Source organism: Alternaria incomplexa (assembly GCF_024043165.1).
Source record: "Alternaria incomplexa strain BMP 0042 chromosome Unknown scaffold_4, whole genome shotgun sequence".
In the NCBI taxonomy this organism is placed as follows: Eukaryota; Fungi; Ascomycota; class Dothideomycetes; order Pleosporales; family Pleosporaceae; genus Alternaria; species Alternaria incomplexa.
Window position 1 is genome coordinate 249471 of NW_026249853.1, and position 17615 is coordinate 267085.

Sequence of the window (17615 nt, forward strand, 5' to 3'; positions counted from 1 at the left end):
GTGACGGCTTAGCCTTTCCATGCACGAAATCCTTCGATACGTACGAGTATCTCGCTGTTCTGTTGCCCTTTGCCCACTGCCCAAGGATATAGTGGGGCAGTGACCCGACAGTACCCGCAGGCAAGCATCTCCGCATATAACGGCAACTTCAACACTAGGCAACAGCAAGTGACACCGAGATAGGGCGCAGAAAGGAAGACAAGGAAGAAATCCATCGCACGATCAGCATAAAGTTCATCGAACGCAGTTCACCAAGTTCCCGGATAATCGAAATCGGCCCTTCTCTCGACCACCATGACTTTCACCGTCCTCTCCGACGCCGACATTCAAACCCTCCTCCATAACATTTCCCCATCCGACGTCCAGAACCTTGCATCAGCACTCAACCAAGCCCTTACCGAATACTCATGCAACGATGAAGTTCCCTATCAACCACATCGCGCGCATGTCGCGCGACCAAACGGTCAGGTCAGCCTCTTCATGCCAGCAACAACACCATCATCTATCGGTGTGAAGATAGTCGGTGTCGCACCATCTCAAGCGACTCCACCTGGAGAGAATCCCAAGCCTGCACTACGAAGTGTACTTACGATTTGCGATGAGTCGGGACAGGCAGTAGGCGTGTTGAATGCGGCAGAGTTGACGGCGTTCAGAACAGCGCTGGGGAGTATGTTGTTGTATCGGTACCGGAAGAAGACTGAGAACATAGTGGTGTTTGGAGCGGGTAAGCAGGCAGAGTGGCATATCCGCCTTGCTATCCTCCTGAAAGGAGATGCTATCCGGAAGATTACTGTTGTAAATCGATCAAGTGCAAGAGCGAAGGAACTCCTTAATTCACTGGCACAATCGAAAGTCGGTGGACATATCAAGATGGATATTTTCAATGACAAGGAAGATGCGTTGGAGAATTTGGTCACAGAAGCAGATGTCATGTTTTGCACAACACCCAGCACATCTCCGTTGTTCCCGGCTTCGTATATTACATCGAACGCTGGCCTTGCTAAGTCTCGGTATATCGCTGCAATCGGGTCTTATCGTTTGGACATGCAAGAGATTGATCCGGAGTTACTGGAGGATATCAGCAATCCCTCCGGTCTTTTTGCCTCTCAGGTCTACCAAGGGTTGATCACTGTTGATAGCATCAAAGGATGTATGGACGAGGCTGGTGAGCTGGTAGCAGCGGGACTGAAACCGGAGCAGATGCTTGAGGTGGGGAAGGTGGATAGGTTGAGGAGCGATAGCGGGGTGCAGAAGTGGCTTGAAGAGGGGTTTGTTGTGTACAAGAGTGTCGGCGTGGGTATTATGGATATCGCGATTGGCAAGGCTTTGATGGAGCTGGCCGCGGAGAAGGGGGTCGGCGTGCATTTGGATAGTTTTTGAGACATTCAGATAGCGAAAGCATCGAGCAGTATGGTAATGGCATCGTCAACATACGTAAGAGCGCGTTTCATATTCCCAAACTTTGAGATCCGCCGCGCTTGGTTAGACAGCATACATGTCGGGATAGCCTGCATACTCAAATATTGAGGTCAGATCGGGCTGGAATAGACGCAGTAGTAGTAGTAGTAGTACATGTCGGGCTATATCGATAAGCGGTGTAGTCGACGTCAAGTGTATCATGTTCCACGGCGCATCCTGAGCGAAGAAGTCGCAGCGCCAGTCAGGAACTATAGTCGCACAGCATGGTTAGATAAGTAGGAAATCTCAATGGCCGCGTTGGGTCTGCAGATGCTGAGGCAAAGGCGGCATTGGTTGAGCATGGGTAGGTTTAGACGGGAAATTGCCTATGCACCAGGCTACCAACACGAAACCTTGGGGCCTTGATCGCGAATCGCAATGGCTTTGTTGTATTGGAGTTGGAGTTTAGACGTTGGCCTAAAGTATTATGGAGGTTGCGGCGCGGAAAAGAGCAAGGATTCGGCGGCAGTGACGCGCGCCGATTTTTTTTGTAAAGTTCCCCCCTCCCCCGCCATGTGAACGCGCCCGCGATCGCTCTGGTCTTCGGACACCCGCGATTACGATTCCCAGAAAGCGATTCGGCGTCACACACGATGGCGTCTAACGAGGACCCCTATCTCATCCTGCCGGGCTCGTCCGCCTTCTCCGACTTCCGCCTGCAGCGCCTCGCCCAGGCCATTGGCGCGACCGAAGTGCGCTCGCTGTGGGTGCACTTTGTCAACCCCCTCAAGCAACTCGCCGACGATGAGTTGAAGACGCTGCAGCAGATCCTGCACTACGGCGAATACCCCAGCAGCGACGACCGCCTCGCCCAGGTCCTCCTCGACGCTGTCAACCGCGGCGGCGAGCCTCGCGACGACAAGACGGTCCTCTTCTACGTCTGCCCGCGCGCCGGCACGATATCGCCATGGAGCTCCCTCGCCTCCATGATCGCCCGCACCTGCACGCTCGAAGGCGCAGTCAAGCGCATCGAGCGCGGCATGGTCATCGCCGCCACCTTTGACCGCGCCCTCGAAGCCGACGAGATCCCCAACCGCGACCATCTCTACGACCGCATGACGCAGACAATAAGCCGCACCGCCCCGAACCTCGACGCCATCTTCGGCCAGGGCGAGCCTGCGCAGGCCACGACCATCAAGTTCGACGAGTACAACAGCGCCCATGCCGCCCTCGACCACGCCAACCGCGAGCTGGGCCTGGCCATGGACAAGTCGGAGATTGAGTACCTCGTAGAGGCATACACACAAGAACTCAAGAGGGGCCCAGTCGACGTCGAGCTGTTCATGTTTGCCCAGGTCAACTCGGAGCACTGTCGCCACAAGCAGTTCAACGCCGAGTTCACCATCGACGGTATGCGCAAGCCCATGTCGCTGTTTGGCATGATCCGCAACACCCACCAGAAGAACCCCAAGCACGTTGTCAGCGCGTACAGCGACAATGCTGCTGTCTTGAACGGCGAGGAGGCGAGCTTCTGGGCACCCAACGACCTGACGGGCGAGTGGCACGGCACCAAAGAGACGGTACACATCCTCTGCAAGGTCGAGACACACAACCACCCGACTGCGGTATCGCCCTTTCCCGGAGCCGCCACGGGCTCTGGCGGCGAGATCCGTGACGAGGGAGCCGTCGGGCGTGGATCCAAGCCAAAGGCTGGACTGGCGGGCTTCACCGTCTCCGACCTGAACATCGAGGGCTTCGAACGCCCATGGGAGCTGAAGGACGTCGGAAAGCCTGCGCACATCGCCAGCAGCCAGGACATCATGCTCGAGGCCCCCATTGGCAGCGCCCAGTTCAACAATGAGTTCGGTCGCCCTTGCACCACCGGTTACTTCCGCACCATGCTCATGCGCGTCTTCACAAACGAGAAAGAATCGGAGCTACGGGGCTACCACAAGCCTATCATGCTGGCAGGTGGTGTGGGCACCGTCAGGCCGCAGCATGCGCTCAAGGACCCTGACGTTGTACCCGCTGGCTCGCACCTTCTCGTTATCGGTGGACCTGCCATGCTTATCGGTCTTGGTGGCGGCGCAGCTTCCAGTATCCAGTCCGGCGAAGGAAAGGTCGACCTTGACTTTGCTAGTGTGCAGCGAGGCAACCCCGAGGTGCAGAGGCGCGCGCAGGAAGTCATCGACGCGTGTCGCTCTATGGGCGACAAGAACCCTATCCTCTTCATTCACGACGTCGGAGCTGGCGGTCTGTCCAACGCGCTGCCCGAGCTTGTTCACGACTCTGGTCTCGGCGCCATCTTCGAGCTACGCGAGATCGACAATGTTGACAAGAGCATGAGCCCACTGCAAATATGGTGCTGCGAGGCCCAGGAGCGTTATGTGCTTGCAGTCAGCCCTGACCAACTCGACTTGTTCAAGCGCATCTGCCACCGTGAGCGATGCGGTTACTCCGTCGTTGGCAAGGCTACCAAGGAGCAGCGTCTAGTGTTGAACGACAGGGACTCTAAGGAGAACCCTACACCCATCGATCTTCCAATGGCCACACTTTTCGGAAAGCCACCAAAGATGTCCCGCATTGTCGAGAGCCGCAAGTTGAGGCTCCCTGCCTTTGACAGCAGCTTGTCAATGTATATTCCCGACACACCCAAGGATGGCTTGATCGCCGAAGCCGTAGACCGAGTTCTCACCCTACCAGCCGTAGGCTCCAAGTCCTTCTTGATCACCATTGGAGACCGCACCGTCGGTGGCCTTACTGTCCGTGATCAGATGGTTGGCAAATGGCAGGTTCCAGTAGCCGATGTATCGGTAACAGCTACATCGCTACTGGCTGGTGTCAGGACTGGCGAGGCTATGACTATGGGCGAGAAGCCTACCCTGGCGCTCATCTCGCCGGCCGCATCTGCCAGGATGGCAGTCGCAGAGTCTCTGATGAACATTGCTGCAGCAAGCCTCTTCGACAGGCTATCTAGAGTCCGACTCTCGGCCAACTGGATGTCTGCAAGCAGTCATCCCGGAGAGGGTGCAGCCTTGTACGAGGCCGTCGAAGCTATCGGCATGGATCTCTGCCCTAAGCTTGGTATATCTATTCCCGTCGGCAAGGACTCGATGAGCATGAAGATGAAGTGGTCCGACAACGGTGAGGCCAAGGAAGTCACAGCACCCATGTCGCTTGTCATCACTGCATTTGCGCCTGTCAACCGCACAGATCGAACATGGACACCCGCTCTGGAGAGAGTCGAGGATGTCGGTGAAACTGTCCTGATGTTCGTTGATCTCGCGGCAGGCAAGAAACACATGGGCGGTTCTGCCCTGGCACAAACATTCGGGCAGATCGGCGACGAAGCACCCGATGTCTACGACGCCGATATCATCAAGGACTACTTTGATGCGATCGAACAACTTCATGAGTCGGATATCGTGCTTGCATACCACGACAGGTCTGACGGTGGTCTTTTCACAACCCTTGTTGAGATGGCCTTTGCTGGACGATGTGGTATTGAGATCATGCTCGACGGCATCGCAGCGTCAAGCGAACCCAAGGATGTTCTGGAAACGCTATTCAACGAAGAGCTCGGAGCTGTCTTCCAGATCAGGAAGAAGGACGAAGTTGCCTTCAACCGCTGCTTCGCTACCTGCGGGCCGCCTCCAGGTATGATCAAGAAGATCGGTCGCGTGCCTGAGGCGTCAAAACAAGACATCTCTTTCTACGTCGGCACCCAGAATGTCTACCGCAGCACACGCCAGAAGCTCCAGCAGCGCTGGGCAGAGACCTCGTACCGCATGCAAAAGCTCCGAGACAACCCTGCTTGCGCCGACGCCGAGTTCAAGAACATCCTCGACGACAAAGACCCAGGCCTGTCGTACAACCTCAACTTCAAGCCTGCCGAAAACATTCTGCCCTTCATGTCCAACCTCAAGTCACCTTTCACCGCCAAGCCCCGCGTAGCTATCCTTCGCGAGGAAGGTGTGAACGGCCAAGCCGAGATGGCATTTGCTTTCCACCAGGCTGGCTTCACTGCCATTGATGTACATATGACCGATATAATCTCTTCGCGTGTATCGCTCGCTGGCTTTGTAGGTATAGCAGCGTGCGGTGGTTTCTCCTACGGTGACGTGCTTGGCGCAGGCCAAGGATGGGCAAAGTCCGTCCTCTTGCACCCTAACACCCGCAAAGAATTCCAAACATTCTTCGCGCGCCCAGACACTTTCGCCCTTGGTGTCTGCAATGGTTGCCAGTTCATGAGCAAGTTGAAGGAGCTGATTCCTGGTGCGGAGCTATGGCCCAGCTTCGAGCGTAACGCGTCTGAGCAATACGAAGCGCGTGTCTGCATGGTCGAGGTGCTCGATCCCAAGGGACCCAACACACCGCCATCTGTCTTCCTGCACGGCATGGCTGGATCCAAACTCCCCATCGTCACCGCGCACGGCGAGGGACGCGCTCACTTCTCCAAATCTGCTTCCGCGGTTTCGAGCCCACAGGCGCTTTACAACGAAAACCTTGTGTCGTTCCGCTACGTCGACAACTATGGAAAGCAAACCGAGACATACCCATACAACCCGAACGGCAGTCCAATGGGTATCAGTGGTGTGAGGAGTACCGATGGTCGGGTATTGGCGATGATGCCGCACCCCGAACGCACTATCTTGAAGGAGGTCGGAAGCTATATCCCACGAGATGTAGAAGGATGGGGCGAACTTGGCCCGTGGTCACGCATGTTCAAGAGTGCTAGGCGATGGGTCGGCTAGAGCACACTTGACGAGAGACGCGATTAGGTATGCATGGATTGGTTGGCGTTTAGGGAGGTTACTATAGGCATTTACGATACGGAAATGATAGATTTACAAGCATCCAAACGATTGTTTGCAGAGGCGAGGTGTATTTTTACTTCGTACATCGTGTCAGGCATCCACTTTGCCAAGGAAATGCACAACAGGGGACTCTCCATCCTCGTACAACAAGCAAATCTGCAATCAGCTGTCTCAGTCAATAGATCTAGGTCAAGATGGGCGGAGTTCTCTCAATTCTGCGAAACACAGCCAAGGCTCTCATCGCAGCAGCATCTCTCTTAAGAGCTTTGTCAACCGAGTTCGATCAAGCTCTGAAGCGTGCATCACAACCCCCGGGTTTTCCGGTCCCCAAGCCATCCGAAACTTACTGGCTCAGCGACCCTCCACACCCTGCACTATGCGACGCAAGCTCGCCCAAACTACCGCAAACCGTAGATGTGGTCATTATCGGTTCCGGGATAGCAGGCGCTGCTGTTGCGCGGTCATTATTAAACGAGCGACGCCGTCGCAACATCCGCACTGATGAGAAAGTGGTGGTCCTCGAAGCTCGACAGCTGTGCAGCGGTGCGACTGCTCGGAACGGTGGCCACATAAAACCTTCAGTGTACGAAAGCTTCTCTCGATTCAGCAAGCTGTTGCCCAAAGATCGTGCTGCTGCCCTGGCGCGTTTCCAGCTTTTGCATGTCAAGTACTTAACAGAATTATCTGAAAGCGAAGGCATTGAGGCTGCCGAAGCTCGGAAGGTCGAGACTGTGGACTTTTTTCTGGATGACGAAAGTTTCCTCAAAGCTGTCGCCGATGTTGAGGAGTTGAAGAAATGGTTGCCTGAGGTTGAGATTGCTGTGTGGAAGGGTGATGAAGTGCAGAAGGTTCGACGACACCCCGAGGTGACTAGCAAAGGAACTCCTGATGCTGACGAATATAGAAATTCGGTGTCAACAACAGCGTCGTCGGTGCTTTGTCATACGAAGCAGGCGCTATCTGGGCGTATCGATTCGTTGCATCTATCTGGAATGGTCTTCTCAACGACTTCCCTGACACCCTCTCTATCGAGACAAGTACGCCTGTAGAAGCAATAAGCGTCTCAGAAACGGCCTCTGAAGACTTCCCATACGCTATGCAAACTACTCGAGGAACGATATTCGCCCGCCATATAGTCCATGCCACCAACAGCTTTGCAAGCCACCTTGTCCCAGGGCTACGCAGCAAGATCGTGGGCGCACGAGCCCACATGTCCGCTCAGCAACCAGGACAAACATTCCCATATGCTGACGGCATGCGCTCATGGAGTGTAGTCTACGGCGAGGGTTTCGACTACGTCACACAACGTCCACCAGCCACCAGTGGTCCCAAAGGAGATCTGATGATCGGAGGCGGCTTCGTGCGATCGCTGAAACAAGGTATCGATCAAGTCGGTCGGTATAACGATGGCCCTCAACTCGACTTATTGACCGCCGCACACATAGCGGGTGTCTTTCCGGCAGTGTTTCATCCCAAATGGGGTGCTGGTGCAGAGTTGAAGCAGATGTGGTCCGGCATCATCGGTCTGACTGGCGATTACATGCCATTCGTCGGTCGCTTGGATGCAAAGCTAACGGGGCGGGATATCAAAGCACGAAAACGCGTGGCGTCTGACAAGGACTCGTGCGGGGAGTGGATTGCGGCGGGCTTCTCGGGAGAAGGGATGGTGTGGGCTTGGCTTTCAGGTGCTGCTCTTGGTATCATGATTGCTGGTAGTGAAGAAGAGGACTTGCCTGAAGCTCCGGGGAGACCGGGTGGCAAGTTATCGGAATGGTTCCCGAATGAGCTCTTGGTGTCGAAGGAGAGGATGCGCAGCGCTGATGTTAGTAACCTGGCTAATTAGTGTTAGAAGCAAGGGTATGGTTCGTCGGCTTATGTCGATGGATTTGCGAAAACACCTTATATAACGATCGATTGTGTATTAGGTTCTATTATGCTATGATACTCTCTTCTAGTTACAATTCCTCTATTCCCAACGCCGTCGATTGCTTCATTGCTGTGTATTCCAAATGTAGGGTGCTTCAGTTCAAGCAGCCTCTTTCTCTATATCTCTTGACGCTTGTTCTGCTGGCTTTCCTGCACGTTCGTTGATGCTCCTCCATTCCACCATCAACGCTCCAATGATGGTGCAAGCGCTGAGTGCTGCTGCTAGCAGAAACGTCCGAGTTATTGAGTAGCTGTACGCCGATACCACCGTATCGATCTGGTTCGCCGCTACCACTTTTCGGAGGTCTGTTGCACCGGTGTTGATGATGAGTCCAGTGTCAAGGTTGGAGTTGCCCGATAGTTGCTTGACGAGCTGAGTCGAGAAAAGATTTTGTCCAACAGCAAGGAAGATAGCACCACCCTGTTGATTTAGGAAGAAGACTATAGGTTTACGAAGTCAGTGTATGTTCGGCATGCAGTTCATACAGTGAAACTTACTCATCGCCATGCCTAGGGACACATCTGAGCGTGACAGGATAGTCTGCGGCACCAAGTTCGTTGTTTGAGCCCCAAAGCCAAGCCCGCACCCGTAGAAGACCTGGTAACCAATCCATTCGCGAGCGCTCGACTCCGGCGTAAGTGTAGAAAGGAGGCCACTGGCGATTGATGCGACAACGGCCGAAAGGAGCAAAGCAGGGACATAATATCCTATCTTCTGAGTTATCACTGCTGTGATAATGCCGAAGACAATGAGCGATGTGCACAACGGTATTGTGCGTACACCAGCCTGCATGGCAGACTGGCCCTGGGCTGCCTGGAACCAAATGGCGATGTAGTATACAGCGTTCATCATACCGCCGGCGAGGAGAAAGATGAATAGCATAGCACCGCCCATCGAACGGTTCAAGATGACCCGAGGCGGGGCCATGGCTGTATCCGGCATCGTAAACTCCACAACCAGGAATGCGATGAAAGTAACTGCAAATGTGACGAGCAGGCCGATGATTCTCGGTGCTGACCAGGGATCGGTTGTACCTCCCCACTGAAGAGCGAGAATAAGGCATACCATGGATGGTACGAAGAAGAGAAGACCTATTGGGTCGAGGCGCTTGAGCTGAGCAAGAATGGACAGCTTCTCCTTAGGCGTTGAAGGGAGATCCAGAAAGAAGAATATGCATGCGAACGTCAAGGCACCGATGGGGAGGTTTATGTAGAAGCACCATCTCCACGTCAAGGTCCTATTCGCGTGTTAACCGTGACTCATGAAGAAAGCCTGGAGACTTACGGATTGTCAGTAAATGTGCCTCCAACGAAGGGCCCCAATACAGATGACACACCAAATGCGAGTCCGAGAAAAGAAGTGAAAATGGGTCGCCTTCGCAATGGCACGAGAGGTACAATGATCATGACCGCACCACATTGAAGTCCAGCTGCTCCGATACCGGCGATTGCGCGACCGACGATGACTTCAATGAGGGTAAGCGAGTGTATCATCTCGCGATGTGGTGGATTACTTACGAACAACAGAAGTAGGTGCGGCCCCACACAATGCACTGCCAACTTCGAACAGGAAGACGGACACCAAAAACGTCCGTTTCGTATCGTAAAGCTGGTATACTTTGCCGAAGAGTGGATTGAAGATTGCGCACGTAAGCATATAGCCACTACCATACCAGCCTATATCCGCGATAGTGCCGTATGTGTTTGTGATTGCCGGTATAGCAGTAGCTAAACAGTGTCAGTAAGGACTGAAGACGGAGCAACCTCGCGTACCAATGATCATGCGGTCGAGGGCGACAAGGAAGAAGGCCAGATAGATCGAGATGATGACGAGCCAAAACTTGAGCGTTTTGGGCTTATAGTTCTCCTCGGAATCTGCGTACTCGTTGCCTCCAGAGGCTGAAGGTGAGGCATCCTTTTTAAGCTCTTCGTGCAAACTAGCGGGATGGGCCATTGTTGTAGTCCCAACTTGAGATGTTGTAGTCATGGCGTAAACTTCGGAATAGGCGCAGTGGGGTTCAGTGGGAAACTTGAGATTGGATATACTAGAACCTTGTCAAGAGAAGCTTGGCTGTTATATGTACATTCGGTATGTGCAACGTCCCGAATGGTGTTTTGCAATACAATCCCGTTCGGGGAGTAGCAATGTCCGACATGGAGGCGGTCTACGCAAACCTTGGAAGCGAACTTCGACCTGTTGCAGAGTAACGAGTGATTCAGAACTGGTAGGAAATACCAGAGTTTCTCCGAACGCATACTAACGATTCGATGTGTTGTAACAATTCAATGTCCTGAATGCCCAGAGTTGGTGTTCGATGGGAGAGAGATCACGTGATGGGCTCGGGGATTAGATCTGACCGAGAGGCTGGCCGCACCTTACTGAGGCGTCGGTGCGCGTCACTACGCCATCGCGGATCGAACATGGACTCCATACATCAATACGCGTGAACAAACGCGCGAAGATTGCGGAGATATTGCGATGGAAGTCATCCCGCCACTGCTGAAACAAGAGAAAGGAGTGGATGTGGTTGACGAACGCGACTGAAGCGGGAAGTGCGGTTTACGTAAGCCTCACGCGTCGTGATGGTGGTATCGAGCCTGGGCACCCTCTTGCGCCGGCCTGCCTGCCTGCTCTCCTGCGAACCGCCCTCTTCGTCGCAAGGACCCATATTTCTCACATGAAGCCACAATGCTCTTTCGTTGCAGTCAGCCCGGGGATAAGCAGAGCCAGGCGAGCGCCTCGCGTCTGGTTGCCTGACTGCCTGGTTAGCGCCTGCCTCGCCACCTGCTCTGTGGTGGCCTTTTCCACTCCGCGCTCGCATACCTGATCAATACCGCTGTCACGAAAGAGAGCTCGTTCCCTTGACATGTCGTCTGATATACCCACACCTGAACTCAGCGCTGATGCACTGTCTCCATTAGCGCATGCAAGCAAGTCTCAGCGCGTGCTTTCGTGCGTGCTATGCGCGCAAAGAAAGGTCAAATGTGACCGGGCTTTTCCTTGCTCAAACTGCAAGAAGGCGGGTGTGCAATGCATTTCCGCAGCGACGCAACCACGCCAACGACGTCGCAGATTTGCCGAACGGGAGCTGCTTGAGCGTCTTCGCCACTACGAAGACCTCTTGAAGACGAACGGCATTGCCTTCCGACCCTTACATGCATCTTCGAACTTATCCACAGGGCCCCACGAAAGTAACGTCAGTCGCGGTCAGGAGATTCTCAGAGCTCAATCGTCCACCATATCAGATACCGACAACACCCAACCCAAGTACGCAGAAACTGTAGCACTTGAAAGAGACACTACTAACTGTACTAGGAGTTTTTGGCTTGCCTTAAACCGATTAGCATACGATGCTGATGACGACGGCAGCGACGACGATTCCGAGAACAGCGGCTCTTCGCAACACGCATTACAGCAAGCGCAGATTGTGCAAGCCTGGGACAACCTCTATGCGCAGAAACTACACCGTAACGAAGATCTCTTGTTCTGCTCGCGTAGTACGGCCGTCGACCTATCAGTTCTCCATCCCCCACAAGGCCAGGTGTTCAAACTTTGGCAACTGTACCTTGAGAATGTCGACCCATTATTGAAGCTCACCCATACGCCTACCCTCCAGCCACGCATCATCGATGCCGCTAGCGACATCTCACATATCGATCCAAATTTGGAGGCCCTAATGTTCTCCATCTATTGCATGGCTATTTTCAGCCTCAATCAGGAGCAGTGTCAATCATGGTTTGGTAGGCCTAAGCCGGACCTGATCAGATCTTACCAGTTGGGTGCAAGGGAGGCGCTGCTGAATTGTAACTTCTTGAAGTCTAACGATCGAGAATGCTTGACAGCCCTTCATCTCTACCTGGTCTCACTCAAACCAGACACAGACCCACGGTCATTGTCTTCGATGCTAGGGGCTGCTGTTCGCATTGCTCAGCGAATGGGTATCGATGCCGAATCTGCCAATTCCAAACATTGCGTGCTAGAGGCCGAATTACGCAGAAGACTATGGTGGTCTCTCTCACTCTTTGACAACAGGATGTCTGAAATGACCGAGAGCAAGTCCACTACATTAATCCCGACATGGGATTGCAAAGCCCCGCTCAACGTCAACGATTTCAACTTACGAGTCGAGACCAAGACCCCTCCTGTTGAGTCTGAGGTGGTTTCCGAAGCCTTGTTTCCAGTCATCCGTAGCCAGATTGGCGAGTTCATTCGTCAAAGCCCATCTCATTTGGATTTCATCAATCCGGCCCTGAAGTCTTTCTCCAAGAAGGCATTTGACGCCTCCTATTCAGGGCTTGACGAGCTTGCCGCTTTTGAGTCAACGATAGAGCAAAAGTATCTTACGCGTTGCGATGCTCAAAACCCGCTGCACTTTCTAACCATGTGGATGGCGCGCGCGTCACTCGCAAAGATCGGATTTGCACAATACCTATCAAACAACTCGAAGGGACTTGCGCAAGGAAGTGAGGAGCAGCGCAACGTTGGTCTTGGATTTGCGCACCGTATGCTTGAGTGCGATACGCTGCTCATGACCTCACCCCTCATAGCAAATTTCCGCTGGGTTGTCTACATGCACTTCCCGTTCCCTGCCTATATTCATCTCGCCCAAGAGTTGAAAATACGCCCACTAGGCCAACTCGCAGATCGATGGTGGCAGGCAATGAGCGAGAACTGCGCCGCTCGGTTGATGGACTTCGAGAAAAAGGACAGCCCGGTGGAGACCAAACCCAACAACCCTTTCTTCACACTCTTTGGGGGGCTTGTTCTACAAGCTTGGTCGGCACGTGAAGCAATAACGTCCGAACAATCGGATCCACCAGCTATCGTGGCGCAAATCAGACAAAAGATGGCCCTAAGGGACAAACTAGCGGCAGAGTCGCAATTCCAGACGCCAGGTCTTGATGATCCACAAACGTCCGAGCTCATTAGTTTGGACAGTCTCGGCTCCCAATCGAGCGTTACCCGTGGCAGCATGAATTTGGGCTGTGTAGCTTTCCCCATGGAACAAGCTTCGATGAACTACAATGGCAATCCATGGGATTGGCCAATGCCGGCTTGGGCTGGAATGCCCGGTCAAGGCTGGTGAACCTACCGTATTCACGCGTAGATCCTCTTGTTCGATGAGTACCTCATGCGACACGTGATCGTGCCCATAGAAGCCATCGCCAAGACGGACTGCTCTTTGTATCAATAGACTGACTCGAGCAGTGAGGACCAGGGTGTCTCAGCTGTCACGACAGATTCACCGAGCCTCCCTTTTAGCTCCGAGTCAAAAGTCTAGTGCAAGCGCTGCCTTCGTCTCGGCTGACCTAGCCGCATTCACACCAGGATACCCCAATCGCCTTCTGCACTCCGGCCGTTGTGCCGACAACCGTCACTTTTCACCTCTCAATGTCATGCATCGCAGCTACAATGGATTGCGTTACTGAAATTTAGAGCACCTTATCAAGCCGGCTTTAAATCGTGTGGATCCGCCACGATACCTCCGATAGAGCTGTTCCTGCAATTCCCATGCGCTGGGAACAGGGGCGGAGTTTTGACGGTGGTTATTCACATGAAGTTCTTTTTTTGTAGATAACGTCTCCCTGATGGGCGCAGGGGTGGGGTGGAGCGTTGGCCTTGGCGTTTCAAGCAGCCTGACATGGAATCGATAATTGCCAGCTGGCACGTGTAGAACCACCGCCGCAATCCTTCAGCAGGCCGTTCAGGATGTATGAAATACTGTCAGGTATAGCACTTTGTCCGAGGAAAAGGCACATGTCCCCATGAAAATGTGGGAACTGGGGTCATCGCATCAGCATAACAACTCATTACAACAATGCGACACTCCACATCACGACCCAAGAGCCGAGATCCATTCGATCTTTTGCTTGAGGCGCAGTCAACAGCATGACTCCAGGAACACCGAGCATACCGATAGTGGCATCATCGCTAACCTGCCTGGGTCTCCCGGCCCGCTACCGTTGACATGAACCCCCTGTTAGGTCCGGATCTGGTGCCATTAGCGCTATCGAAGATACTAAAATACGATATATAGGTGAGCATATACAGGGTAGCTACTCACGAACGGTTCCCATCTTGGCAGTACGCTATCCTCTTCGATGCTAGGTCTACAATCCCCTCGTTCGTTTCAATGGTATCCATTTTTGCAAACTCCTATGCGGGTCACCGTTATAGGATCGTGGCTGGGACGGGTATATAGATACTTGACGCCAGTCCTCCGATTCCTGCCTCAGGCCAGTTGTCTGATTTCACATCCAAGATGCAGGTCCGCACTCTTTTCGCCGTGCTTTCGGCAGCCACTCTTTTACAATTCACCCACGGTCTTAATGCTTGCCCTGGCAACGACGATATCTTTACTGGAGCGGAAGGCATCAGATATCGAGTTTGCCCCGGCACCGACCTTACAGGACCCACGAAATCGATCACGCGCGTTGCTTCGGTTACAGCATGCGCAAAACTTTGCGACAAGAGTATGGACTGCTTCAAGGCAGTGTTTGATACCAAGACGAAAGATTGCCACTTCAAGGATCTTGCCGGCCTGAATTGGGTTGCCAACGATCGCTTCCAGGTCATTCAAGCAGAGCAAGTGAACATCGCTCGCTGCCCTGCTGGCGAATGGACGTATCACAGAAACAGGGTAAGTCTGCTCCCCAGTAGCTTGAGACACGCGGACATTAACATTGCACCGCTAGAAACAATACAGCATCTGCCCTGGCACCGACATCCGCGGACCAAGCGAGAAGGTATGGCAAGGCGTGAACACATTTGATACCTGTGCCTACCTGTGCGCCAACTGGGCCACGTGTACCGCCGCTGTCTACGATTCTGCCAAGAAGGCTTGCCACATCAAAGCCGACTCGCGCAGTAACACTTTGATCTGGTCAACCGACAAACGCTTCGATGTAATGCGTCTCAATGTAGCGCCTGCACCTGCGAAGGATGGTGAATGGTCAGATCTTATCCGCCTGCCCGTCATCCCCGTTGCTGCATATGTCGTCCCGGAATACCCTGTCTCGGAACGTCTTCTCGTATTCTCGAGTTGGGGCGCTGATGCTTTCGGAGGTGCTGGTGGACGCACTCAATTTGCGGACTACAACTTCAACACGTAAGTCATAGTGGTCCAGTATCATCAACGCACGCTAACATTATCTTAGTGGAGCTGTTTCAGCTCGTACAGTGAGCAACACTCATCACGACATGTTCTGTCCCGCAATGAGCAGTCTTCAGGACGGAAAGCTTCTGATCCAAGGAGGATCTGACGCTTCCGCCGCCAGTCTTTATGATCCAGCATCAAACGGATTCACTCGTGCACCCGACATGTTAGTCTTTTCTAGCCCAACGATATGAACTTCATACTGATGGTACTTAGGAAAATGGCTCGCGGCTACCAATCATCCACGACGACATCCGACAACCGCGTTTTCACCATCGGAGGTGCATACTCTGGCCCACGCAAGGGTAAAGACGGCGAAGTGTACGACCCTACCACCAACGCCTGGACGGCACTGCCAAACGCGAAGATGAAGGCTATGCTCACGACCGACCATGAAGGCATCTGGCGTGAAGACAACCATGCATGGTTGTTTGGTTGGAAGAACGCCTCCGTTTTCCAGGCCGGTCCAAGCAAGGCCATGAACTGGTACGGTACCAAGGGAACTGGATCGCAAGTCGCTGCTGGTATTCGTGACCCCATTGATGATGCGATGTGTGGAATCTTCGTCATGTACGATGCCACTGCTGGCAAGATCTTGAGTGCTGGCGGCGCGCCTGACTACACCAACGCAGACGCCAACGCTCGGGCCCACATCACTACAATCGGCGAGCCGAACACCCCTGCCAAGGTTGAGCGAGTCGCGGACATGGCCTACCCTCGCGGTTTCTCCAACGCGGTCGTTCTGCCTGACGGAAAAGTTCTCGTAAGCGGTGGTCAAAAACGCTCATTGGTCTTCACCGATACGGATGGAGCTCTCTACCCAGAACTGTTCGACCCAGCCACCAAATCTTGGAAGACTCTAGCACCACAAGCTGTCCCCCGCAACTATCACTCAGTCAGCATCCTGCTAGCCGATGGACGCGTTTTCTCCGGTGGCGGTGGTCTTTGCTACGTCGCGCAGGGAGTCGGCCGCAGCTCCGCCAACTGCAACAAACTCGTCGACCATGCCGATGGCCAGATCTTTTCCCCACCGTATCTCTTTAACAACGACGGTACCCCCGCAACCCGACCAGTCATCAGCTCTTTGAGCGCGGAGAGCGTCAAGGTTGGAGGCAAACTGACCATCCAAGTCGAGACGTCTACACCAGGCCTCAAGTTCGCCTTGGTCCGCATCGGCAGCGTCACACACTCCGTCAACACCGATCAGCGCCGCGTGCCTTTGACCAACGTCAAGGGTGATGGATGCAGTTACACTGCTACACTGCCTGACGACAGTGGCATTCTCATCCCAGGTGCCTACTACGTCTTTGTCATGTCGAAGGAGGGAGTTCCTAGCATCGCCCGGACTGTACAGATCGTACTCCCATGAGTTTACCGTGGCACGGGTAGACCCACATACTGGATGTCGCAACGCTCTTTACGCACCACTCGCTTTCATACATCATCATCACATTAGCCTAACCCATAAGTCTTTCATTCCCCTACATAGTTAGTATATAATGTATATTACAAGATAATGTATACTATGAGTACAGAGGATGAGCAATCAGAAGATCATCCTCATGTTAAAAATTCTTCGTATAGATGAGTGATTTACCCGTCAAGTTTTCCTGACTTTGCACATCCCGGTAGTTGAGCCTCCCCCAAGGATCAAAACTTCTTCGCATCTTTCGGCTAATATCCTGCAAGCAACCAGATTGTACTGACCGTAGCACCCGTTGCAGATGACACATGTGCTGTCGATATGGGAATGTAGGCTCTAGTTGGGCTAGCTTATAGGTTTTGGTGACACTATGCCGGCTGTTAGTTGCCTGACACCGCTCACGAACTGTGTACGCCAGCTTTTCTCAGTTTCTCAACCCGCATACAATTACACCCGAACCAATTGTACGCTCTCAGCAAACCGTGCTTCCTAGTTGTCACTAGACGCCCTAGCCCCGCTAACTGTCACTGTTCTTCGGACTCCGAGGCCTGCTAGCGAACTTGACATCTACGACCACGAAATGACACTGTGAGACATACACACTCAAGAGCTATTGCCTGCGAGGCCAAATGTGTTTACGATCAGTTTTAGATAGAGTGCTGGCGTTCCATGTGGAAGAGGGCTATACGAAATGTAGGAGGAGGTGGCGCTCACGATGCGCGGAAGCAGAAAGGCGTCATAGCATTGATCAGCACGAACAGGGCTTTCACGATCGCAAGACTATCGACTTGAAACGTTCCCTATACTCACGATGAGCGTTGCCAGCATCTCACACATGTCTCGAAGGACCTTGGCCGCTGGGGCTGGCACTAGAGACATGGTAAGCTACGCGTA

General features: G+C 53.4%; 6 protein-coding genes across 6 annotated transcripts; 5 read left to right on the plus strand and 1 right to left on the minus strand.

Annotated features, from left to right (window-relative positions):
• Positions 1 to 294: 294 nt before the first annotated feature.
• Positions 295 to 1380, plus strand: J4E90_003280 (uncharacterized protein; the record flags this gene model as incomplete). The annotated part of the gene is made up of 1 exon (XM_051432851.1): positions 295 to 1380. One exon carries the CDS (start codon positions 295 to 297, stop codon positions 1378 to 1380), a length of 1086 nt encoding a protein of 361 aa, XP_051292749.1.
• A 671-nt stretch (positions 1381 to 2051) lies between these two features.
• On the plus strand, positions 2052 to 6152 carry J4E90_003281 (uncharacterized protein; the record flags this gene model as incomplete). Its single annotated transcript, XM_051432852.1, has 1 exon — positions 2052 to 6152. One exon carries the CDS (start codon positions 2052 to 2054, stop codon positions 6150 to 6152), a length of 4101 nt encoding a protein of 1366 aa, XP_051292750.1.
• A 257-nt stretch (positions 6153 to 6409) lies between these two features.
• J4E90_003282 (uncharacterized protein) lies at positions 6410 to 8058 on the plus strand (the record flags this gene model as incomplete). Its single annotated transcript, XM_051432853.1, has 3 exons — positions 6410 to 7081; positions 7120 to 7252; positions 7391 to 8058. 3 exons carry the CDS (start codon positions 6410 to 6412, stop codon positions 8056 to 8058), a joined length of 1473 nt encoding a protein of 490 aa, XP_051292751.1.
• A 183-nt stretch (positions 8059 to 8241) lies between these two features.
• On the minus strand, positions 8242 to 10095 carry J4E90_003283 (uncharacterized protein; the record flags this gene model as incomplete). Its single annotated transcript, XM_051432854.1, has 4 exons — positions 8242 to 8582; positions 8640 to 9379; positions 9815 to 9869; positions 9915 to 10095. The coding sequence occupies 4 exons, from the start codon at positions 10093 to 10095 to the stop codon at positions 8242 to 8244; spliced, it is 1317 nt and encodes a 438-aa protein (XP_051292752.1).
• A 950-nt stretch (positions 10096 to 11045) lies between these two features.
• On the plus strand, positions 11046 to 13228 carry J4E90_003284 (uncharacterized protein; the record flags this gene model as incomplete). Its single annotated transcript, XM_051432855.1, has 3 exons — positions 11046 to 11052; positions 11388 to 11409; positions 11458 to 13228. The coding sequence occupies 3 exons, from the start codon at positions 11046 to 11048 to the stop codon at positions 13226 to 13228; spliced, it is 1800 nt and encodes a 599-aa protein (XP_051292753.1).
• Positions 13229 to 14404: 1176 nt separating this feature from the next.
• Positions 14405 to 16667, plus strand: J4E90_003285 (uncharacterized protein; the record flags this gene model as incomplete). Its single annotated transcript, XM_051432856.1, has 4 exons — positions 14405 to 14782; positions 14838 to 15250; positions 15300 to 15464; positions 15515 to 16667. 4 exons carry the CDS (start codon positions 14405 to 14407, stop codon positions 16665 to 16667), a joined length of 2109 nt encoding a protein of 702 aa, XP_051292754.1.
• Between the last annotated feature and the right edge of the window lie 948 nt (positions 16668 to 17615).